The sequence below is a fragment of the Topomyia yanbarensis genome, chromosome 2 (assembly GCF_030247195.1).
Source record: "Topomyia yanbarensis strain Yona2022 chromosome 2, ASM3024719v1, whole genome shotgun sequence".
Classification (NCBI taxonomy): domain Eukaryota; kingdom Metazoa; phylum Arthropoda; class Insecta; order Diptera; family Culicidae; genus Topomyia; species Topomyia yanbarensis.
In genome coordinates, this window is record NC_080671.1 from 102,546,086 (window position 1) to 102,573,025 (window position 26,940).

The 26,940-nt window shown below is 36.8% G+C and overlaps 1 protein-coding gene across 4 annotated transcripts in view; it reads left to right on the top strand.

Annotated features, from left to right (window-relative positions):
• Positions 1-26,940, top strand: part of LOC131679041 (Kv channel-interacting protein 1-like) — a 236,668-nt gene that overhangs the window by 126,283 nt on the left and 83,445 nt on the right. For all 4 annotated transcript variants that reach the window (XM_058959571.1, XM_058959574.1, XM_058959573.1 and 1 more), the window contains exon 3: positions 15,993-16,643. In XM_058959571.1, coding sequence (XP_058815554.1) covers positions 16,229-16,643 — 415 coding nt within the window. In that variant the 5' untranslated portion in view covers positions 15,993-16,228. The remainder of the gene's footprint in view (positions 1-15,992; positions 16,644-26,940) is intronic.

The following is a 26,940-nucleotide window of genomic DNA, read 5'->3' on the forward strand; positions in this document are numbered from 1 at the left end:
TTTGGACCACAACCAGCGTCTTAGTGAACACACCAATTTTTTGACGTGGTTAGGTTACAGGGAATACAAGATGTAGTGGGGGATGATGACGCACCTGCTTGACCAAAGGAGTCGGTGCAGTGCAGCAGTACGGAGCGTAGTCTCGGGCACTTACAAAGCAGAGGTCCAATGTACGTCCCTTCTCGTTGGCGACATTATGAATTTGGCGAAGAGTTACGCTGCTGTAGTTGTCCAAAATACAACTGGCATTCTTAATAAGCGCAGAATTTTCGATGTCCAATCGTAGAAAACCATTACTTGTCTGACACCACGTCAAGCCAGGTAAGTTGAAGTCGCCCAGTATAACAATCTAATCAGACGAGGCGGCGATCGAGGCGATAAAAGAAACGGAATAAAGATGTACATCGATCAGGCTGGAATCACGAATTCTGTCAGGTGGAAAATACACAACACACAGGAACAGATGGCGATCGGCCAGTTTCACTGATATCCACACCTGGCGAGACAGAGTACGGTTGTCGAGCCACGTCTCGGTCATGGCGATAACGTCGTAACAGCAACCAGTGGTTGCGAGCAAATAGCTGTCCATTGCAATGCATTGATGAATTTAAGCCACCAGCATTCTGCTAGTAAACCTCGATGTTGTTAGGGGACGGATCAGGTACAGCAGAGAGCGAAGCAATGTTGCCGTGTAGGAAGATCATTTCGTCAATCCCACGAACAATATCGGAACGGCTCACGGTCGCTTGGTCGATTGTGGTGAGGGATTCGAGGCATCCCGAATCAACTGCGTTGCGCCCCAAAATACGACTATCGTCGTCAGCGAGAGAAGTGGTTGCCATCTGATAACAAGATGTCGGAGCAAAAGGCAAAAGATCTGTGGCGGGGGATTCGAGGGCTTCCATAGTACCAACTGCGGTGCGTCCCAGTATGCGTTGAAACCCGATGTCTCGATGCGGAGAGCAGGAACGGGAGTGTAGCAGCTTACGGCGAGAGTCGTACGATGAGCTAGAAGCGTAAATCAGTTCAACTGTTGTATCGTTACAATTTGTATAATACTTGCCGAGAAAGGCGGCTTGGAAGACCTTTTCTCCAGCCACACATACAGGACCGGGTCGACTGCTGAACGCTGGCGGCAAGGGCTCGACTGTGGCGGGGGGATCGAGGGCTTCCATAGTACCAACTGCGTTGCATCGCAGTATGCGATTGGCATTGATACTCCTTCACAAAGGCGGTGTAGCTTGGTATAGTGGCATGGCTAATGGTTGCGGAGTCCTCTGCAGGACCATTGATGGGCTGGGTTGCATTAGAGAAGTACATGTTTCTTCTCGAAGCGGTTGAAAATCAGTCGGCGGGCTCCAAATGTTCTGGGTATGGCTGTCCTCAAATTCCCTGAACAGTATGCCTTGCGGCCATGTGTCAGGGCTAAGAGCTGCATCACGGTACATTGGGTGAACTCCAACTTTGAAGGATATGAAGTTCAAAGTACTGACGTCTATGCCTATTTTAACAAGCGGAAAAACCGTTATCTCGTTACAATTTAGTCCTTCTTTAGACGTTTTTTCGACAGTCTCTTTGCTAACGCTCGGATGAAAGCGGGAAAGATACATCCAGAGAAACGGCGCGGGAGGTGGAACCGTAGCAATGTTGCTATTTTCGACTAGCTTTCGACCACCAACAAGAATATTGCTCGGATCAGGGCCATCCTCGCGACGACGTTTCTGAGGTGGTCGAGAGGTACCGGAGTATGGCCGGACTGGAGTAGCTGTTGAAACCTTTCTAGCGAGGCACGAAATTTGGTGATTATTTTTGGATAACTCGGCCTTTAATTCAGCACAGACGTCATCCGTTTTCCCAGCGATAGCAGCGATAACACATCCGAGAGAAGAAACGGTGTCGCGAAAGCGAGAAAACTTCATCAGCTTGACACATTCATTGTACATCCAAAATAAATTTGGGATTTCCGCAAGTTTTTTTCAAACACGGCTTGTTAAGTTGTTTCCGACATTGCATATGGCATTTTTTGCAAAAACCCATGCATTCGATAAAGTCGTCATCCGATTTGACGGTTTTCGCGCAGTTATCGCATGCACTTCCCGTAATGCGTGCCGATCTGAGAATGCGAACAATGAAATATAGATGGCGCAGCGTTCGGTGGAAAGTTTTGGTGGTTAAGTCCCAGAAGTTCACTTAATTTCGTTCTTCGCTGGTTTTTTCGCAACACAAAAGCAAACAGGAGACACTTTAACAATGTTAAAAACAAAAATTCGATTAACACGATAATCAACGATAAAAACTTCACAAATCTCGTCAAAAAGTAGAAATAGTTGCAGCGATTTATGTAAACAACTAATCGGTACGAATACACTGAACCAAAAAACATAAATAAATGAAATTTGTTTTGTCAGAAATCAATTATTATCTGTGCCATGATTGGCCAGTACTATTCGATCTGCTACAACGTTAATCCATGCAGCGATTATAAGATATGGTATTTTTAAAATTTTTCATCATTCGTTTACCCGTCGTCGATAGCAGCAGCAGCAGTATGGTCCACCGGAGGGAAGTTGGCCCATCCATGAATAACCATTGGTACCGGCTAGGAATCGTTACCTGCAAGAAATTCGTCGCTATCAGATGCCGTTTTTGATGGTAGTGCACCAGTAAATGGAATTCATTGGGTTTGCACTTTTGAGCATAAGTGTCAATGGAACATACTCATTTTTTGTACTTTTGCACGAAAGTGCAAAACCAGTGCGCGGAACTAATTCGGTGCACATCAGTTCCAAGAAAGAATTGAGCTGCGCAGATCAGCAAGCTTCCCATTCAGCTCTAGCGGCCCTCCAAGAAAGCAATGTGGGCATATCAGTTTGGTTTTATATTTTTTACAAAAAAAAATATTGCTCAAACTTTTTCCGAGGCTCGGAGAGCCGGGTCTCATTTACTAATCGAATCAGCTCGACAAATTGGGACAATGTCTATGTATGATATGGGTGCTTTTGTCAAAACACGACATATTTTGTATAACTTTCATATAACTTTCAAAACAAAGCAATTTATTCACGATATGTGCATACAGTTAGAAAGTTTATTCCTTTCCAACAAGCCATCTAAATCCGTTCAGGAACGGTCTATTTCCAATTTAACTAAAAATGAAACCTTTACATAGAGAGCACTGCAAAACTCAGCCCGGGGACAACTTGACAGATAGTGCTTGTTTCATATATGTACCACCGAATTGATGGTGGCGCTAGTATGCCTTTTCTGTACGACTACCACGAACAACGACACGAAAAAGTTTCAAGAGAAAAGCGTGTTTCGTTACGTGTGTTATGAACGCCGTCAATGCGGCTAGAACAACATTTAGAAAAAGCGTATTCCAAAATGTGGATAAAGAAAAAGGTGTTGTTTTTAGCAACCGGCTCTCTTCCTTCCTAAAAATGTTTTGGTTTTCTTGTTGTGTGAAGTTTGTAATCGGTAAATCATTGGTGTTATAAATGAAATATAAATGAAAAACTTTTTGGCCAATGAAAGTAAATCACCAAGCTTATTCGTGAACCTGCGACATCTTGTTTCAAGTTCATTAAGAACGTCAAGAATTCTAGTATTTTGATTGGGATAATAAACCATATATGTAGGATTTTCTACACATTTAGCAAAATTGGTTTTGAATAAAATTTGTGTGCTTTTATCAGAATTCTGGCAGCAAACCAGTAGTGCTCGGTTTCAGCAAGAATGCTGTCAGGAATGTACAATTTTGTTCGACTTCGGCCAGAGTTTTGTTCGACTTTTGCAATAATTCTGTCCGGAAGATGTTGCGATGGTTTTGGTATGGATCCCTTCAGAATTATTCTGGCATTTTCCTCGGCTCTACCAGAGGAGATGTTTATTAGTTTCGGAACATTTTCGGAAATTCCAATATAAGTGGTAGTGGCTTGATTTTGAAAGTCATCTTCTTGTATTTCCGAAAATCGATTTTTTTTCTTTCGGATTTTTTAAATTCCAAATGGAATCTATGTTTCTGTTTAAGTATGGGGGAATGAGGACAGTTTCTAATGTGAACAGCGAGATAACTTTGATGATAGAAATGCTTAAATTAGTTATTTTTTAGATATGGAAAATAGTAAATGAGATGCGCCTTTTTCAAATTTTGCTCCATTCGAGCCGCCATGACATCACCAAATCACCACAAAATTTGCTTATGAGTTCAATATATGGGAGCTGTCAAGTTGTCCCCGGGCTGGCAAAACTAAACCGATTTTGAATATCGAGTATGAAAACACATCTACATGATTCAAGGAATTCGATTCCAAAAAGATTTTATGGATCTACTCAATAATGAATCAACTATTTCTTAAAAAATATATGGAAGGTCAGTTCAAAAGAACAAAGATGGGTGGGTAATGTCTGCGACATAACCGGAGAGATGTAGAATACATAAAGAACACGTTCTTCAAATATGTTGATACTCATTGGAATTTTCGGACAAAAGGTGATTTGGGCGAGGAATATTTCAAATTATTCTTTACAAAAATGATGGTGGTCCTGAAAAGGACCGGTTTTGTTGGCGTTGTTGGCCTTGGTGAGGGAGATGGCTAACGATGAAATTAATTGTTAGCATGAGGAAGTCGCGTAGTACTGGCCAATGGAAGAACAGATAATAATTGATTCCTGAAAATCAATTTTTCTTTATTCATGTAAATTATACATACTTACAAATCTAATAGAAGATTCCTGGTCATATTTCTGAATCATTAGTGCGAACATTGTGTAATTTGGTTAAGTACAATGAAAGTTACAAACTTTCCAAACTCGACCTTCTGTTCCTTCAGAAATATTGAAATGGGGTGTCTATATTAAACCGTTAGTCGTGGTCACAATAAAAAAGATGGGTGGGTAATGTCTGCGACATAACCGGAGTGTCGTAACTACACTTGTGACGTTAATCCAAATCTAATGATATGCAACGAAATTACGTTTGCATGTGAAATTTTCAAATGATTCGTTATAATTATGGTTAAAAATTCTAATTGGAAATTCTTTTCCATCACCAACTATTTTTCTTTTTTCGAATCTACAGCATTCTTTGAAAATATTGTTGAAATGTTATTGATGAAAAACTGAAAATGCGTTTGGCAACACTGCTCACTAAATGGATGGTGGGAAGACGCACATTCGTTTTGATTATGCTAGTATTAGTAGCAGAAAAGAAAGAAAAGGCGCATGGCCCGAAAACGAGCAAGCGAGAGAGCGATAGTAGTTCGTATTCGCTCTACTAAACTAAAAAAAAAGATGGGTGGGTAATGTCTGTAACATAACCGGAGCATCGTGACTTCACTTCGAGACGTTAATTTAAATCTAATGATTTATGCAGTTAATCAAAGGAGGCTGCCAAAAAGTTCGAATAAAAGCAAGCGACTAGTGTACTTTGCACGTTCTATATTTTATCAATACTAGAGAGGATCAATAAAATAATTCAAATTGTAATAGCGACATGCAATTGTGGCAACACTGGCCATGAGATGGTGGGGGAACACGCACATTCGTTTTAGTTATGATGGTATTAGCAGCAGAAAGGAATGGAAAAGCAGTGCACGAAAACGAGCGAGAGAGGATAATTTAAATTCTCTTTCTTTCTTTCCACACATCGTATTTCTTATATAGCTTTCTGAAAATTATTTGTTATACACCATAAAATGTAAATTTCAGTTTAACTCTTATTAGAACATAATTAATTGGTCCTGTAAAGAACCGTTTATTGTTTTATTGCGGGAGCATAATTCAGACGCACTCCTCGCGGACACGGTGAGCCAGAAAGCACTATTTTGCATTCTCGAACAAACCGACCAAGTAGGCATCGTTGTCTTCTCGGGGCATCATTACGACTGAGCTTTGTAAGCGTAGCTCGACTTTGCAGTCCTGCACAATCTCACGACCCAGACGCTGGAACGATAGCCTACTCTGTTGCCCTTTAGTTGGGGCGAAATTCTTGCAGGGCGACAGTTCCGATGAGTCACCAGTAGCTGGGGCACTTTTTCCGTCCGTCGCTATTGCCAACTGCTTTCCTTCGGTGGACTGGCTGCTTGCTAGTGCTTGAACGAATACGAATGATGAGAAAAACCGAACGACCAATATTCATATATGAACACACGAGAAAGCACTACTATCGCTCGTTTTCGTGCCATTCCTTTCCGTTTGGCTACCAATACTAGCATAACCAAAACGAATATTCTGTCTTTCCATCGCCTTCAATCTAGTGGCCAGTGCTAGCAAACTTGCATGTTCAGTTTTTCAATAACAACATTCAAACAATATTTTCAAAGAATGTTGCAGATTTGAAAAGAAGGAAGGAAAAGATTTTCACAAATTTAAATTCTTTCGTGTTATTTGTTAGCGCTGATAAAGGCTATTTAGTTTGCTACTAGCAAGGAGCTGCACAAACAAATCGATTTATGCAGTTAATCAACGGAGGCTGCCAAAAAGTTCGAATAAAAGCATGCGACTAGTGTACTTTGCACGTTCTATATTTTATCAATACTAGAGAGGATCAATAAAATAATTCAAATTGTAATAGCGACATGCAATTGTGGCAACACTGGTCATGAGATGGTGGGGGAACACGCACATTCGTTTTAGTTATGATGGTAGTAGCAGCAGAAAGGAATGGAAAAGCAGTGCACGAAAACGAGCGAGAGAGGATAATTTAAATTCTCTTTCTTTCTTTCCACACATCGTATTTCTTATATTGCTTTCTGAAAATTATTTGTTATACACCATAAAATGTAAATTTCAGTTTAACTCTTATCAGAACACAATTAATTGGTTCTGTAAAGAACCGTTTATTGTTTTATTGCGGGAGCATAATTCAGACGCACTCCCCGCGGACACGGTGAGCTAGAAAGCACTATTTTGCATTCTCGAACAAACCGACCAAGTAGGCATCGTTGGCTTCTCGGGGCATCATTACGACTGAGCTTTGTAAGCGTAGCTCGACTTTGCAGTCCTGCACAATCTCACGACCCAGACGCTGGAACGATAGCCTACTCTGTTGCCCTTTAGTTGGGGCGAAATTCTTGCAGGGCGACAGTTCCTGATCGGGTTGCGATGAGTCACCAGTAGCTGGGGCACTTTTTCCGCCGTCGTCATCGCCCACTGCTTTTCTTCGATGGACTGGCTGCTTGCTAGTGCTTGAACGAATACGAATGATGAGAAAAACCGACCGACAGATATTTATATAATCGCGCTAATATGCACTACTATCGCTTTCTCGCTCGTTCTCGTGCCGTGCATGAGCCTTTCCTTTCCGTCCGGCTTCTAATGGCCTAACCAAAGGAATATGCAGTCTTTCCCCCACCAAGTGCTCTCGTCAAGCAACCCAATGCGAATAACCATACGAACAAACATGTAGTGGACCTGTATATAAACTTTTCATTATTTTATTGTTCGGTTGGTCTACCATAACGACGGCTCTGTGCGGGATGGGCTGAAAATTTTCACTTTTCCGAGTCGTTTTCGAAAGATTTTTCAAAACACATTTTTTTTGTTATTAGTACATGTTATACATACTTCAAATTTTAATACAGCATAGAGGAACATATTTGCAACAAATTGGCCTAAAAATCAAATCATTCTGTTAAGTATGATAAAAGTTATTAACGTTCAAAATCTGACGCGGCACCGCAGCCGATATTTTGAAACGGGACCCCTATATTGAAACCTTAAATGTATTCTACATTAAAAATGTGTTAACTTCAAAGTGAAATATTTTCTAGAGTTGATGTGGATTAAGCGTTGCGTTCAGCCGTGAGGTAAATGTTGGATGGTATACATGAACACACAGACCACCACTCGCAAAGACAAACCTAATATTACATCCTACTTGGCAACGAAAATATTCGTAGTCCAGAGAAAATTTGCAAAATATTTGTATTATGAGAAAACTATAACTAATTTATGTTAAACCCTGCTTTCCCCTGAAGATGCAAGAGCATCCTTTCGAAGCGCTGCACTATGGAGAGGAACATGTCCGAAAGTCGCAAACTACACTGATTCAATTCTATACTGAGTTTATATACTATAATTTACTATAATTAAGGAAACCTTTGGATATCTCTGAAAAATATTTGACTTAACTGAGTAATATGAATGCTTGAAGATAAAAATATTGAAAATGAACATTCCACGTGCGTTTTTCAAACTCTTCCTATCTCTATTATATTTGAAATGAAACATAAATTCGAATTTGTCATTTGAAAACTAAGAACACCTGTTTTGTGATGATATTATTCATAATGCATATTCATGGTATTGGTATGAACGTTTATGAAGAATAACTGATCTAAACCCAAAAAAAATCAGAAAATAGATCCAGGAAAACAAATCTCCAGAAGACCCTCTGAACTCTCGATGGGGAATGCAAGTATAATCATTCTCCTAACTTATAGCAATGGTTTCAATAGCCTATACTGCCATATACTGAGAACGCTTCAATTGAAGTTTCAATGGTAGCCACAAAAGGATAATTCAGTACACGTTTCGTATGAATGCTCTGTATTCAACAAGTAAATTAGTGAAGATTATCATCAGAGCTAATGCATTGCGCAGACAGTTGCTCTAACTACATTTTCGCCATACACATTACTGTGTAGCAACAAATGACACTAATTTGTACTGAAGAGCCCAATGTACCTTTTTCAATGTGACTAAAAACATATTTATATATAATTTCAAAAATGTTTTAATGGCCTCTTGCTTACCAAGTATTTAAATACTTATTCTGACAGCTTTAACCATTTTTTTCATGGTATTGGTATGTACAGGACACACAATTTTATATCTCTTATTTGATTTATTTGATTCATTTGATTTATTTGATTCATTTGATTCATTTGATTTATTTGATTCATTTGATTCATTTGATTCATTTGATTCATTTGATTCATTTGATTCATTTGATTCATTTGATTCATTTGATTCATTTGATTCATTTGATTCATTTGATTCATTTGATTCATTTGATTCATTTGATTCATTTGATTCATTTGATTCATTTGATTCATTTGATTCATTTGATTCATTTGATTCATTTGATTCATTTGATTCATTTGATTCATTTGATTCATTTGATTCATTTGATTCATTTGATTCATTTGATTCATTTGATTCATTTGATTCATTTGATTCATTTGATTCATTTGATTCATTTGATTCATTTGATTCATTTGATTCATTTGATTCATTTGATTCATTTGATTAATTTGATTCATTTGATTCATTTTGTTCATTTCATGTACAGTCATTCTTTTAGTTATTTAATTAAATTTGTTAGTTTGAGTCAATTTATTCTATTAATCTTATAACTATTACTAAATATAGTATAATTTTTCATTATAGGGGTTACACCACTTTAACCGCGTTATTCTCGAAACCAGTTTTTTTGAGCTGGCCGGAAATTTAACTCAAACAAATGATTTTTGTTTGGTCCAACGTACGGGCCCCACCACTGTATATTGCGCGAGCACCAAAAAGCTAAAGTTTCAAATTCATTGGAGTTAACTGATATTCACTGAAATTTTATAGTTATGTACCAATTTTTGCTTTAGTTATTTGTAGTGACAATGACGGAAAAATCATAAAACTGTTTATACTTTGAAGGATTTTAAATACCTTTTAAAAGTTTTGGCGACTTTGAAAAGAGCCATTTTTGTCAATAGTGTTAGTAAGAGTAAAAAAATGGAAAGATTTAAAATGTAGTAATTACAAAAATTAAAAATATTATCTAAACGGCGATCAATGGAAAAATGAAAAATGCAATGGGAAAACTGAATATTGAAAGAATGTACAAAAAAACAAAATTAGCAAAATCAACCAAATAAACAAATTAAAGTCAATTGTAAATCGAGAAAAACTAAAACAGAAAAATAAAAAAAAAATTGATAAAAGAAAATAGCAAACAAATTGCAAAGATTAAAGAAGTCGAACATTGTTGAACAAAAGGTGAAAATAATAAAAAATGGGTAAAAGTAGAAAAATTTTAGGAATCAATGAAAATGAAAAAAAAACCACTAGAAGGAAACCAAACATTAATATAAAAATGCATAAAACTGAAAAACTTGATGAACCGAAAATAACTAAATATATTTAAAATCAAGAACAAGAAATATTCAATGCAATAGAAAAATTGAAAAAAACGTTAAGAGTGCATAAAATAAAATAACTATGGTAAAATTAAAAGAACGCCTAACCGGAAAATTTTGAAAAAATGGAGCAATGAAAAGACGAAAATAAATAAAGAGATTTGGAAGGTATGGATTGATGAAAAGCGAAGCAAACGGACAAGCTTGAAAATAAAAATACTAGAAGAACCAAAATGGGGAAAATAACAAGAAGAAATTTAAAAAAAGGCTTTTTAATTATTTAGAGAATGAAAAAAAGCATTAGAAAAAAAAATTGAAATAAATTCAAACAACGAACTAAATGTAAAATAAAGAGAAAGTACGGGTAATGGCAAATTTCAAATGTTTTGCAGGGAAATAAAAAAAACAAGAAAATAAAAAAATTAAAAGTAAACGTATAGGAAAATGGTCAGCAGAAAAATTACTTTCAAAATAGGTTAAATGGCAAAAATGAAGAAATAACAACAATGAACAGAATGACAAAATTGGGAAAATGTAAAAAAATAAATAAAATTATATTAAGTTAACAATGGAAAAAAATAAAACTTCGTAAAGCTAAAAACTAGAGAACATGGAACAAAATCGGAAAAGGGTAAGTAATGGGACAATAAGACAAATAAGGATGAATTTGTCTTATTGTCCCAGTACTACTTGTAAAAATGCAAAAAAGTTTGAAAAAAAAGAGAAAATAGAAAAAGGGTATGATAAGAAATAAATGGAATAAAAAGACAAATTTAAAAAAAATGGATGGAATGACAAAAGAAACAAATAAAAAAGCAGGTTATTAAAATATGAAACAATACAAAAAATAAAATGAAGAAAATAGGATTCTATCGAAAAATTGCAAATAAAATTGAATAACAGATAAATGAATCTATAAATTAAGGTAAGTAGTAGTGATAAAAATGGTAAAAAATAATAACGTTAAAAGATGGATCAAATAAAAATATGGTAAATATATAAATATGGAAATAAATAAAAAAGGCGGAATGTAAAAATTGCAGAAATACAAAAAAATCTACAACTTGAAAAAAAAATCGATCAATGAAATTTTAACGAAATTAAATAAAAATCCATGTAAAAATAAAGAAAATGGAAAAAATACCGAAACAGGGATCAAATTTCAAATAAGGATTGTGGGTAGATTTTACGCTATGCTAGTTTCGAAAACTTTCATAATCCTATGAAAAACATAAATTTTCCTGTTATTTGTGTTGGTGTGTTAGCATACTTTGAAGTATATTATAAGAATGTTGTAACTGATTTCGAGTAAAAAGCACAAAAACAAAAAAACGTTCTGAATCGGGTTATATATTGAAAGTTTAAATGTATTATATATCAAAGTTGTTTCATAATGAGATATATTACGCTTTCCGATGAATTTTAACCCAACAAACGTGATCATTCGTCACAATTTTTATGGATAAGTTTTCGAGTTTTGAAATCTCAATTATTTTTGAGATTCGGTATGAAGCTCTGATTGATCAAAGATTGTAGAATTTTCTTCTAGCAAAAGATTTTAAAAAGTTGAAAAAAATCGGGATTTTGATGAAAGATGAAATCACAACTGTCGGAATCATTTAGTTATATTAATCGCAAAGTTTATAAAGTAAGCATCTATTAATGGAAACCATTGGCAAATATCAAAGTTATGATTTTTTTTTAATCGAAAACCATTCTGAAAGGCAAAAACTTAAATCTGGTTCTAGAAAAAATATTTTGAATCATTTAGCAAATTAGTGTCAGAGTTCAAATCATTGGCCAATATTTATATCCCATTAATTGACAAAAACTTTCAGTATCCTCTCGTATTTGAATATGATTTTTTTATGGATTTTATAACAATATCAATATCAATTGAGCTCTCAAATAGTGGTAGTGGTACTTCGACCAAGAGAATTTTACTCAAGAGATACGTATATATGCGCTGAAATCAGTTATAATTTCGAATTAAAGTCATTACTCGACAGAATTTTAGAACGCTTCCATTGCTTTTTAATATATAAAAGCTTAAAACAAATAAATATGCTCTGCTTTATTTCTTATGCAGCTCGTTGCACTAGGAGGAAAAATATCATATTTTCTTCACAGTCACCGTAGAGTGTATTGTTTTGGTAAAGCATATCACTTTTCTGTGCCATTCATATTTAGGTTATTTTTTCGCATTTGTGAACAGTTTTGTTGATTTACTTGGGTGTAGTACTACGCTTCCTCGAATATCCACAAAGAATTCAAAAGCCCTAACCACTCTCGCTGTGGAGGATAACCCAAGGGAGCTTTGCTCTGTTCCACAGTAAACAGAAGCGGGGCTCACTTCAATATTCTTTGTGGGGAGCATATTATACGATGATCCATTGAAACGAAGGCCTTGTGGGGAAAAGTAAAGTTGAACCCAAATTGTGGTGAACACTTTCTAAATGGCACCGAGAGAGGCCCTCCTTATCGATTAGGACCTGCAGTCCGAGGATGATGTTTATGATGACTGTGTGCTGGACGATCCAAAAAAATTATCCACTGGATTCTTCCGGGCGAAATCCGAATTACCTGAACGAAGACGCGGAATTCGCCTCTAAAAACGGGTGTGGCCACCCTAAATAAAAGTTGTCTTTTTCTTTCTAATATATAAATTCTTCTAATTGATTTCGATAATAGTCCAGCAGTTGCGAAGACACGAAATTCAATAAATAAAAAAAAAATCGATTTCATATTGGCGAAATTTTAAGACAACCCCATGACTTCTAATCAAATCATTTAACTTTTTCAAGGGGGTGGGCGTAGCGTAGTTGGTAAATTGCTTGCCTTGTACGCAGCGCACCTGGGTTCGAGTCCCGACCACACACATAGGGTTAGAAATTTTTCATAAGAGATTTTTCTAACCCGAAGAGGCGAATGGCCTTAAGGTTAAAACCTCTATAATCGAAATAAAAAAAACTTTTTCAAACCTAACAAGTCTGATCTTATTTTTGTTTCGATTATAGAAATTTTATCCTTAGGGTCATTCGCTTGTTCATTAAGGGTTATTTATATAAAAAATCTCTAGTCCTGTGTGCGGAGTTGGGAGTCGAACCCAGATGAGCTGCGTACATGCCAATCGATGTACCAACTACGTTATGCCTGCCCGGGTCTGATTGTCTGATTTGGTAAAAATATATATTTTATATTAAATAAATAAAATAGCTTAGAATTTTCGCTATTCTAATTTCATCATACACAGATTTTTGATTTTTTTATTTCATTTTCAAATAAATTTATGTCGAAAAAGTTTTTGTCAAAATTTTAGTTTTTGATAAAAATCTGGGCCCCCTTCAGAACTCCGGGCCCGGTGGGAAACACCCCGTCCCACCCCTCTCTCGGCGGCCCTGTATCCGGACCTTCCTCGCATTATTTAACCACTTTCTAGGCACATCTTTCCAACACGTTCTCAGAATAGTGTTATGAAAAAAAAAATCCAATCAAAATTGTGTTTGTTCCTTATGCTGTACCAAAAATGGCAAATGACGTTTTTGAAGAGGCTCAGTTTAGTAAATTGCAACATTTATTATGCTCGTAGTGATAAAAACTTCAATTCGCTTTCCACAAGTACAGTTTGCCTACCGAAGAAGGTATTTCGATGATTTTTTTTGTTATTAATATTTTATTCAAATACGGTATGGAAGGTCCCAGGTTTTTGTCACACGGCTCCAATTGATTAATTTTCAATTCGATTACAAGGAAACGCACAATTATGCATTTCACAAGATATACAGAATAGACATTAAAAAGAAACTGTGCGAAATTGAGTTAATTTCTATGGGGGAAAAATGACCGCCAATTGTAACTGCTGCATTTATATTCTCTCATGTGGAAGTAATAAATCTCATGTGGAGGTACGAAAGTAAGATAGAGAAATAAATATATTTACCTTAACATTATAAAATGTGAGGAAAAATATTCAAAGACATCGAGATATTAACATTAATCAATAATGCATCTAATCATTCTTAAAAATGCAGAAGACTACAATCTGTCGACAAAATTTCTGAATTCTGCAGAGTATGCACTAAATGCAATGAACTACATACGAAGTTCCATCTTTCTTTATGTAGGTACTTGTTTATTGTAATATTTTAAAGATTGCACTGAAACTCAAAAAAAAAACTCAATCTTTCCAAAAAATACGAAACGACTGGCAACACTACAGTTAACCTTTTCCGCGTATAAATAATTCACCAACGCTGCTGAAAATGGGGGTAGTGATTTTCCTCGTTATGCTACACAAATAAAGTCCGTCTCCAGCCGGAACAAAAGCCGTGAGAAGGTCGACCCGACCACCGCTAACGAGAACTACTAACCATCAACCAGAAGTACCCCGGGCCTGGATTACAGTAATTGGGGTGTTGTTTCTTTTTGATAAATTACATACGCGATACGCTCATCGTACGGTATTAAGTCGCAATTACTTTAACGGCAGCACTATTAGCGACATCCCGGCCGGACAGTTAACCTTTTTATGCATTTGTGTCCTCTACGCAGGAAAGAAGCAATAACCGTGTCCATTATCGGAGTTGGTCGCACTTCACGCTGGCTATTCACGGCACGTTTTCCTCCGGCATCGCCGTTGTTATATTGTTGTATACAGAATGAGATGAGACTGTGCGATAACGAGGCAAATCGGTTATACGATGGTGGATCATAAAAAAATCATAATGTGGCTCTTCGGTAATATGCACATTTTTACCATCCTTCGCAAGCAATTACCGCGTGCACATCTGTTCGTCACTATCAACGCTACGCTGGCTACGCCATGAAGTATGTATGCACTTATGTGGGTGGGGTTTAGGGAGGTAGGACTGAATAAAATATCGGTTATGTCGGTACGAGGTGGCGTGTTTATGTGGGTAGTCTCGTGGGAAGTAAATCTAATTTATTTTCAATTTGGAATTTCCCATTTCACTGTGGGAAATGGACGGAACGTTATCGACAGGGAATCAGTTTGATATGTGTTGTGTATAAATGGTGGAATTTTCCATTGCATGTATTACATCTGCTTCTCTTATGGTATGGAAAGATTTTTTTTTTTGCAAAACTGTGAGTGCAAAATCATTTTAGGTAAACTATATGCATCAATTAGAATAAAAAAGCTCTATGGCTGAATAAAATCCAACTTTACTTCGTTAATCTACTCTGTGATATGGATTGATATTTTACTGTCCCCGAAATCAGATTTATGATCCGATTATAACAGAATGGAACTATCATGATAAATTGTGTTGTCAATTATATTTCGTTTGTTTATAGAATAACAAAAAACAAGTATCACAGGGAGATTATTTTCAGATTCCGATTAATTATTATTATACACCAACGCAGAACGGTAGGTCGGCGACGCGCCGCCGAATCTATTATCACAGGCTGATAGCTTGCGCTATTCGAAGCACAAAATCATATCATTTGAAGTCACACAACCAACTTACAACAGAATACATCGTAAAAGTAAACAAAATATTGCATGTTTCCTTTTTATAAAATAAAACCAAGTCTTCCAAGTAAAGCTAAATTTAAAGTCGTAAGGGTCAAACACAATGCTCCGTCACCGAAGGAGCGTCAGGGCCCGGTTTGCAAAGTCTGCCAAATCCTGGACTGCTTTCTGTAGCAAACGTTGCGATGTTGTCATAATTCCACATTTTTTAAATCGAACCTGACGCTGCCTCACTAGCGGAGCATTCTGTTTTACTCTCTATAGGATTGCTGCGGTCCCGCCTGCGCCATGGGCAGGCTAAACATGTTCAATCATTAATGAAGCGTGACCTTTTCCGTTTTCTTCTTTTCATCTTCCAGATCATCTGCCCGGGCTGATTCGAGCGTTACTTCCCCCGGAAATAATCCGGTCTCGTCGTAGTGCCTTCTGCTGCTCGAACCCTGAAGAATTGCATTCATATTCATCGTCTTTATCGCCTGGCGGGATAAATTTTTAATAGCAGCAATCACTGCTCGTTTCGTTGGCAACGCTTTAGCTACCTGTGAGCTGGCGTGAAAAAAAGGGGTGAACAGCTCCCGAGCCAACAGTAACAGCCATGGCAAGCCTGGTGCAGCCGTCCCACTCGCAACAGGTGGTCCAAAGCCAGCAAATCGCAATCGAGATTGCTTCCGAACCGGTGCCGGCACCTCAGCAGCAGCAGCAGCAGCAGCAACACCAACATCAGCTCCAAATCCACCATCAGGAACTGCAGGCCCATGCTCTGCTAGCCCAGTGTCAGCAGCCGCAGTCCCTACCGACGCCCACCGTCGACATTGTGCTGCGGGAATCAACCCGTGCAAATTTGATCAGCCGGAAGAAGACATCCGTTAGCGGTGATAAACGTGGAGGTGGTGGCGGTGGTGGTAGATCCAGCGGAAGGGACGACAAAGGCGAAGGAAAATCCGTCTACCGAAAGTTCTTCAAGCGCATCAAGACGATACTGGATGGCAACGATCCGACGGCGAAAAGCAGTGAGTATTTATATATTTTTTATCCTGCCACTGTTTTTCCGTTCAACTGGTTGAATGTAGAGAGAGTGTGTGTATGTCGAGGGTCGAATGAGAGGAAGATAATTGAAACGAGTTGTGCCATTGAATGGGTGAAGCGGGTTCCGGGCAAAATGTGCCAGCTATGCTTGTTTAGTACACACTTTCAACTGACGATAATTACTTTTGTCGAAAGGGTGAGATTCGGGTCTGGTATTTCGAAGTTATGTGATGCGAAAAAAGCTATCAATTAAACTCCCGCTATAAGCATAACTATCCCATGCGCAATGGTATTCCATATACACATGAGACAATTATGCGTAGAGTGGCAGTAAAAGTCTTGCTGAAACACTTTCCAACCATTGTGGATTCTAGGGGGCATTCAGTTACAAGAATAGAAGTATATCGAATTTGGTAAAACATTTGGGAACGAATTGGCTCTATCGGATGAACCCATTTAGGCAAAAATACGTTAGGCATACGGATGCTGGACATAATGGATATTAGACATAAATCATCATTGTTCAGTTGGTCATCGCTAATTTTTTTTTTAATTCTCAGAAGCCCCCCCCCCCTCCTTTCATATTATGACAAATCTCAAAGTAAGCTCAGATGCCAAATTTCACATCATTTGGACAATTCTAGACTCCCGCCCACTTCGCTTGTAATTTTTGAAAATGAAATATGGAAAATATGGAGGAAAACATATTAAATGCTATAACTTTTGAAGTAGCAATTAGAAAATTACAATTTATACCTATTTTTAAAGGAAATAACCTTGAAAAAATACGGTAAAGTGGAGTCCTGTGTAATTTTGGCCCCAAAATCCCATATTTTTAATCATTTTTCTGCTCCGTGATGCTAATAATACTTTTTTTAAAGTTTTTCTAATGTGAAAAAATCTCAGAAATCGAACGGAACCTTTTTAATCTTTGTCCGTATAAGAGAAGTTGGGGTTATAGGGCCTTTTGTCATTCATATTAAATTTTATCTTAAATCTATTTTATATTAAATTATATTATTGTACCTTGTTGAACGTGGAAAATTCTTAGGAATGCAGCAAAAATAGATTCGTTACCGGTAAAATTCAGAAACATCAAATTTTTCGACATTAACTCTACAAATCACATTTTTTCATTGAATGTCCTAATACCTCTACTTCCCCTATTTTTAAAAATTAGAAAAAAATTATTGAATATTCTTAAAGTACATGCTTTTGAAAATATGTGTGCAAAATTTCATCCAGCGCGCTGGTTCTTCCACGAATTAAGTAAACACAAAACATTAAACGTAATTATCTCGGAATGAAGTTTTTTGAAAAGTACCCTTGTGGTGAACGTGATATCTCAAAAGCTGTTCACCCGATTTACATAAACTTTTGTTTTAAATTGTTTGTATTTACATTCTCGTGTACTTGAATGGTTGCTTTTTCATCAAAAAAATTTCGATTCTTTGCAATGATTTTTTGTCTAAAATTTTTAACACGGAAAAACTCAATTTTTTGGTCAACATGTTTTTTGCAAGAACAACAATTTCTTTTGGGAAACCGATCCGTTCAAGTACACCACAATACTTCAATAATCTTTTCAGTTTTTGATTTTCTGTTGAGCAGTTCAGCTTGGAGAGCGTTCACCGCAAACCTTTGCCAAAAAACACGCTTTGGGGGATGGGCTATAACTCCGACAACCTTGAATATTTTTTTTAATTCAACTTATTTTTTATATCTTCGATAGTGCTACCAACGTACTTTCTTTCGCTTTTTCAAATAAAATTTGCATTAAACACTTTAAAAAAATCACATTTTATGATAAAAATGTGAAATCGAGACTATATGTCAGAAAATTTGATGTTTCTGAATTTTACTGGCAACGAATCTAGTTTTATTTTGTTCCTAAGGATTTTCCAAGTTCAACAAGGTACAATTTATTAAAATTGAGTGAAGAATAATAGAGATATATGCACGAGAAAATGATAAAATTTAATATGAATGATAAAAGCCCCTATAGCCCCAACTTCTCGTATTCGGACAAAGGTCAAAAAGGTTCCGTTCGATTTCTGAGATTTTTTCGCATTAGAAAAACTGCAAAATATGTATGATTTGCATCACGGTGCAGAAAAATTATTAAAAATAGGGGATTTTGGGGCCAAAATGACGCAGTACCCACCTTTCCCGTATTTTTCTAGAAACGGAAATAGTTCAAAAGTTTTTTGAATTGTCATTGAAAATAACTTAATGGGCACAATAAAATTCACAGATTCCTTGAGAAAGGTCCAATAAGAACCGAAACGTCGGAAGAAAAGAACATAAAGGAGTTCTTTATTAAAAACAGACTGAAACGCCCTTTCCAAATCTAGAGAAATAAAACATAAACAGTCGAAAATACAGCAAATGATTTGCTCCTGATTCAAGCTCCAACAAACCTGTTGAAAATTAGCAGCTCTGATTGTTTCATTATTTTTCACAGATCACAGATCGTCGAATTCTATTGACTTTCGTGAATATTCTACAGATCTTTCTACAGATATTCATTAACATTTGCAGCGATTTTTGTTTGTTTTGACCAGCACAGATTTTCTTTGACCAGCTTTCTACTACGAACGAAAATCTCAGTCAAAAACAATTAAACGGATGTTGTTGGATTAAAATCGGGCAAACAAAAAGCTATCCAAGCAAAGCTAGCTACAGAAATTAGTATGCATCATATTCAGTCCTAATTGCGACCGTTTCCTACGATTTATCTTGTGCTTCTCGACCTACACTTTATTCAACAGATGCTGAACAATGCAATACCATCGCGCACATTCGGGGTGAATTTTATTTCACAAACCAACTGGTGGGTTGTAGTATTCATCCACCCTGATGCGCTCGACCGAGAAGCTAGCGGCAGCGCACAGTGGCGGATCTTCGAACGGAAACCGGACAAAACCTAAAACTTGGTTTGAATAAGATCAAATCACCATATTAAGATCATTTTGTGGCGATAAATGTAATTATGATATTTTTTTCTTGGTGTTATGTAAAATATCCAAGATGGCCGCCAATATACAGCGGCCGAAATGTGTAGTTCTCCTTGTTTAGTTTTATAATGTCTAAACGTCTTAATTTAGTTACACTACTTGCCAGGAATAGTTTCTGGATATGAGGAAACATTTATTTTGATGGGTTTAATGATATATCGTTTAATGATTAATCCACCTGTTACTGATATAGAACATTTATTTTCTGAAGAGATTCAGATGGACCGTTTTTATCAAAGTTATAGATAATATTATTACATGGCACTCTCGGATTCTGGACGTTAAATAAATTAAATTGAAGTAAAGTCACATTGGCAACCCATTTTCACCAACCCACTCCCACAACCCCTTTTACACTTACAATCCTCACCCACTGCATCCCAAAATATATTAACACGAAGGGAACATTTAATTCATGCTGATTTATCTACTTAAATATTATATTTTTTGTTCATCGTCGACATGTTACTCATCAGGTTCGTGGCAGTCATGCCCTTGTAACTATATGCCAAGTACAAAATAAGGATTCAGCAGCAACTGGCTCAAATAGCACGTTCCCCATATTGATCGGCGAGTTAAGCCTTACCTTGATTTGTCTTTTCTTCTTTTTCTGAGGGGAAGAATTAAGGAAGTGCTAAGGAGGATAAGGGAAATAACGACACAGAGAACATAGACAATACGGAAGTATTCTTCACTCACAAAGGAATAAAAGACACTTTTGGATGAGCGAATATATCAACACCACCAAGGGAATATTGAGATAACAGAAGGATAACACCCCCGAAGAGATATTGTCATTCAAATAGCTCCTTACCACAATGCACAGTGGTCGCAATGGTACCAAAACGTGCGTTTAATTAATACTGCTCTAGGAGTTGAACTTATTGATTTGGTATGTTAGGAATACTTTTTTGGAATGTAAGCCCCCTTCTTTTCATGTATACTGAATTGTGATTAATCCACCTAAAAATGAGATAGAAAATTTATTTCTGCTAACTTTCGAGAGAGAGTCATGATGTCAATGACAAAGTTGTAGAAAATTTTACTACGAGAGAACATCCTGAAGATGCAAATTCTCCAAAATGTAACGGTGTTGAGATAAAGCGCGTTGTTCGTGAAAGGCACCCAAACAATCATTTTTTCTTCATAACTTTTTCTGAGATTTTTTCAATTCTTTAAATGTTCTAAGAAGTTGTTGGAATTGAGAAGTTCAACAAATTTGTCGAAGACGTTAACTTTTTTTATTTGAAAACTTTTTTTGAACTTATTTGAAGAGATATTGAATAAAATAGTTTTAAAATACCGCCATTTTTAACGTCAATTACTAGGAGATGTGGAAATATGTGGAAGACATTTAGATTCTATTAGAAAGAAAGTGAAAAGAACTGCAAGAAAAAATACTAGTCCAACGGGCATCAACTGGCCTGTATGTAAAAATTACTTTCCAGCAATGCATGTTTTGTATTTTGTAACAAAATAAGTAGAGCTTTTTCAACATAACTTTTTTGGTGATTTTTTCTATTCGTGAAATGTTCTAAAGAATCATTTAAAGTGCCAAAGAACACATATGAGACCAGAACTCTTAGTTTCTGTAATCTGAAACTTATGAGTTTTTCTTAAATTAATACGATAACAAATGTGAATATAGTCGTGAATCGCAGGTTGGGCCACAGCCTCTGTCCAACTAACGAATTTGATTCGCTAGGTGGACCGACTGCCAAATGTCAAAAACTCCCTGAAGGAGACGTTAATAATGTAAATGCATCCATTCGCATTTCTAATTACTGTCTGGTAGACTGTTAAAACAAATTTGACATGAGATTTTGGCGTTCTGAAGTTTTTTTTATTTGGACAATGGTCCAACTAGCGGAGGCCGAAATAAAAATCGGTCCAGGAAAAAAGTGACCAACCTGCAAATCACGACTGTACTAAAAGATGCGCAAATTTTTTGGACTGTCGTAAAAACCATAACAAAAAGGTGCAAGCCATTTTCATGCAACGATTACGTGGTCATAATTTCCATTAATTCTTCTATTTTTCAAATTGCGTTTAATCCTTCAAAATGCATGTTTAAGCACATATTGAATGATTAAATATTTGAAATTAAAATTCGACTGAGTTGTAATATACACGTGAAAATATTTTTCTAAAGTTTTTCTTGCAAGTCTGATTCTAAAATGCAACTCTGTTACGAAATCGTTTCGTGAAAACGTCATCTAATACTTTTGGTTGTGGTTCTTACTCTTGCAAATACTGTTAAAATTTGTGCACGTCTTATAGCCTTAACATTCAAAGTTGTGTTATTTTTTAATATTTCGTAAATTTAAGATTACGTAAACATAGAGTTCTGGATTCATATGTGTGCTTTGATACTTCCAATGATTTCTTAGAACATTTGACGAATGTAAAAAAACATCCAAAAAAGTTAATTCTTAAGCTTTCAAATAAAAACAGTTAACGTCTTCGACAAATTTGTTGAACTTCTCAATTCCAACAACTTCTTAGAACATTGAATGAATTGAAAAAATCTCAGAAAAAAAGTTATAATGAAAAAATGATTTTTTGGGTGCCTTCCACGAACAACGCGCTTTATCTCAACACCGTTACATTTTGGAGAATTTTCATCTTCAGGAAGTTATCTCGTAGTAAAATTTTCTACAACTTTGTCATTGACATCATGACTTTATCTCGAATGTTAGCAGAAATAAATTTTCTATCTCATTTTTAGATGGATTAATCACAATTCAGTATACATCAAAAGAAGAGGGTTTACATTCCAAAAAAGTATTCCTAACACACCAAAGCACTAATATCCACTTCTAGAGCACAATTAACTAAACGCACGTTTTGGTACCATTGCGACCACTGTGCAATGGGTTAGGAGCAATAGCATATATTTGGGTTTTAGCTCTCTGTACACAGGTTCATCTATGTATGGAGAACCAAACATCCGAAAATTGCACTGCTGCAGGGCAGTTACATATCAAATGGTATCGTAATCGCATTCACAAAGATCACACGAATAATACTCAGCACGCTGAATAGTCGCCATGTGATAATTGAGTTTGCAATGTGCAGTTAGTGCCCTGATTATATTACTGCAATTGTGTTTGGAAAAATGCAGCCAATTCTTTGACAGTTTCGGACTCACATCCGGCAGTTTGAATGCAAGTTTGCAAGCTACGCCAATGGTTGGCGTAACTTATCGACAGTGGTAGAACTGGTTCTGGACCACAGAATTAAGTCGGAGCGCCAGCTATAGCCAATTTATCCGCCCATTCATTTTCATTAATACCGGAATGACATTTGAAATGCTCAGTTCTTTGATTTGAGTTCGACATGCGATTACTAATTTCGACACGAATCTGCTTTCAGGACAGCCTAACTGTCAGAACAAAATTAGATTTCTTACCGCAAATGCCATGTTTAAGTGCCGATTGTACGCCAAGCAGAATCGCGAAAATTTCTGCTTGGAATACGGTACTTATCTACCAAGTGAATGAGTTTGGTTTAAACTCATTTCACGACAATCACCGGATCGGTCCTTCAACAAAGAACCGTCAATATAACAGTCAGTAACTACGTATTCTTTAAGTTGTCGTTCCATCCAATCAGACAGCCACTTCTCGCGAGGAAATTCTGGAATTCTCATATTTTAAAAGAAAAACGATCTCCAACAATAATTTCAGTGTCAAAGAACGGCAACGAACGAGCTCCGATTATAATCATTCGTTTCGTGAAAAGCACAATTGAAGTTGTATTAATTAATGTATTGTTCTGTTAATGCAAATGCTGGGCAGTTAGATCTTATAAACCGGATTACCATTATATGATATTCATCGGCGAAACCATATGTTGGAAACCCAAGCTCATTAAGTTTCCTCAACAAACTATCGGCAACAAGGTTCCATAGAAGTGATGACAGCACGTTACCTCCGCAGACACTCAATTAATTTATCTCTACTTGTCTTAAAGATGAGCACACATGTCTGTTGCTAAGCATTGCGTGTATCCAGTTCGTGATACATGAAGGTACTCCATGACCTCGTGCTGCTTCTAAAATGGATTTGAAAGACACATTGTGCAAGGCATCTTCAATATCAAGAAAAACTCCTATTTTTTTTTGCTTTTGCAAAAAAGCTTTTTCAATGTTGTGGACAGCATTGTGTGACTTCCCTCGCTGATATGCATGTTGCATTGCATGCAGTGGATGCTTGCCCAAGCTAACATCCCGAGGTAGTTGAGATTTTTCTGATGTGAAAAAAAAATCTGTAGTCACGCTTTCCTTCGGAAGGGAAGGTCCGCGGCCCATGTGTTATTAGGTCGATATCTAGTCCAGATAGTGGAGTCACCTCGCTGGCGTCGGTGTTTGGCCTCGTAGCGGAAATAGACCCACGGAAAATAACAATAAAAAGAAGAATGTAGTGGTCGCTTAAAAGGTCCCCTGATTTGAGAAGGAAGGAAGTCAGACTGATTAGTCTAAAAGTCTTTGCCTCCTCATAAGTGACGCGGCCATCTTTGGGAATAAATTTTACAGTTATTTCCCGCCACGCTTATGGAATGTATCCGTTTCAAGACTACAAATAAGAACCTTTTTTTTAAATATGCTTGAAGCGTTCATATCCGAAGTAAAACTGAAATGATTCCACCTTTTCCCGGGGACTTACACAGAGCAAAACTTTCAATCGCCCATTTGATTGATCCGGTTGTCACAATTCTACGGGCAAATACCCAAAAATCAGAACTAACTGAGGGGCAGTCGTCAGTGATGGATTCGTACAGCCTGAAAAGTGTGTGTCAAAAATCCGTTGAGTACTATATCTTCGCAGACGAGTAGCAGTTCTAAGCGAACTGACATAAAAGTCTTTCGATTTCGAAAGCAACTTATACAATCTACTAGTCTCGTTGCGACTTGAGATATTTGTGCAAACGTTTTTCTAACCACTTCGTTCAGAAGATCGAAAGGTATGTCTGTATGCTTTACGAGCCAACTTAAATGCCTCCGATCCGTCCCTGCGTTTGCGATTCCAAGGCCTTCTACATAACGTTTTGAGTCGAACAAGTTCGGTATTCCACCAAGTTGTTTCTCTAGAAACACGCACAACTCGAAGCGGATAAGCCTCTTGGTACGCAGCTACTATGAGTGAGTTTATTCTATCCACGACCTCATCCAAGTCACTTGGAGATTCAATCGTCAGAAGATACCCATGAAACCTAGTTGCCAAGCTCCCATCGGGGAGGTCCAAGTTGCAGATTTTGGATTACGATATATGATAATATCTAGCAAGACGTTTAAATGTGCAAAGACGATGAACTTATGATCAGATAACTACGGTTCTAGCCCGTTTGGTACGAGCCAGTTTGATAACTCATGCGTCAAAGCACAGAGTTACATCTAACACCTCTTTTCTGCCAGCCCGAGCGAATGTTGGGCGATTTCGTACATTAAGTAAGAGCAGACTTGTACTATGTAAGTAATACAGCAATTCGGTGCCCCTCAAATTGATATCTGAGTTGGCCCAAATTGTGTGGTGGGCCTTTGCATCACCGCCTAGTATGAGGGGAAACCCATTTCTGTCAGAGTTTGATACAATCGTTTTGAAATCATCAGATCACGTTCACTATGTGGAAAATATGCCAAACAATACACGTACTTCTTGTTTATGTCGTCAACGGTCATACTGACAGTGACAGCACAAATATCGCGAGTTGCGAGGTGGGATATAAAACATGCGTCAATAGTACTATTCGCACGCATGTCTCGAAGAATAAATCGAATAGCAATTTGTTTATCACATGACAATACCAGTGAAACGCATGGTTTCATGTAAACTGCCAAAAAAGACGACAAATAAAAATTAAAACTTGCAACTGTTTTACTCGTCGGAGGAGCCGGTGAAGCATTCTCTCGTCACGGGAGCGAGAGAATGCTTCACCGGCGAAAGAAGCGTGAGGACGACAAAAAGGTATTAGCTGGGCAAAGTTTTGGCAGTTTAACGACTCGTCGCGACGCAAGAAAATTTCACAGCACTATAAAATATGAAGCCGGTTGACGACTGAGATATGCCCGTTAAAGTTTTGTTTTAACTTTTTGTACTGCACTACATTGGGCAATAACTCATTTAACCTATTTTTTTGGGGCAGCATAACACATCCAACAATAAAAGTTTTTTTTTGATTCCGTGGTACCTATAGACTCTCTCAACACCAGATAAGACATTCATTAACCTTAGTGAAAAGCGAAAAGAAACTGAACGGAGATAGATTAATGTGACTACAGACATTCCACCCTGACATAATTCCACGTTTTCCTGACTGACTGATGATCGGTTTGAAACCATTAGTTCCCGATCGGAAGAGAATAACAGATTTATAACAACTGGAGTTAATTATTTTAAAAATATTTTAAAGCAGAGCCTGTTATAAATCCGGCTGGTTATAGTTGTTAAAATAACAAAAAATAAAACAAAAAACTAGCAATGATAACAAAATTGTAACAAAATTTGATATGATATTATCAAAGTTAAAACAAAATGAGATATAATTTTTGTCCAAACCTTTATTGAAACCTCTGTGAGAGAATAGATAAAAACTGTATTTGATATAATCATCTAATGACGGTGATCTAGTAACAAACAATCAATTCATAAATTGATCTTTCATAACAGATTATGTTATAATATTGATAGAATAGAAAACTGTCCGCAATCCACTTTCAATTCCGTTATCTGAATATAACCCCATTTGTTATAAATATCAACCATAGTTATAATTGTGTTATTGTTTTGTCATGCTCTTCTGATCGGGTTCCCCCTCCAACAGCATCCAATTCTAAAATAATAAAATTCACAAATTTAGCTTCTGTTGTTGTCTCTCGTCGGTTCTGGCCGTTTCACGAAGATTTATGGGGATATATTTAGCGGCGAATATAAACACCTTCCAGCCGCACAGCGGAACGAATTATTCGGACGGGATGGGGTAGTTCTTGGCACCAAGACACTCAGTAAATTCTTTATTTTTGACACCGAAATTTCGCTAACGATTATAAACTGTTTTATTCTTTCTTTTGTTTTGTGTCACTAATGCGAACAGTTACGACTATAGACGGTCGTTTTAATTACACAATTTGTTGGTACTAAAATCTGAAAGAAGAAGTTTGTTCGTTTCATTTCCTTCCGGACACGAATTCCCATTAACTTGTTGGAATTGTTTCCCGGTTGGTGGGGAGTTCATTAGCATAACGTTTTATTGTCGGTTGTAGAGC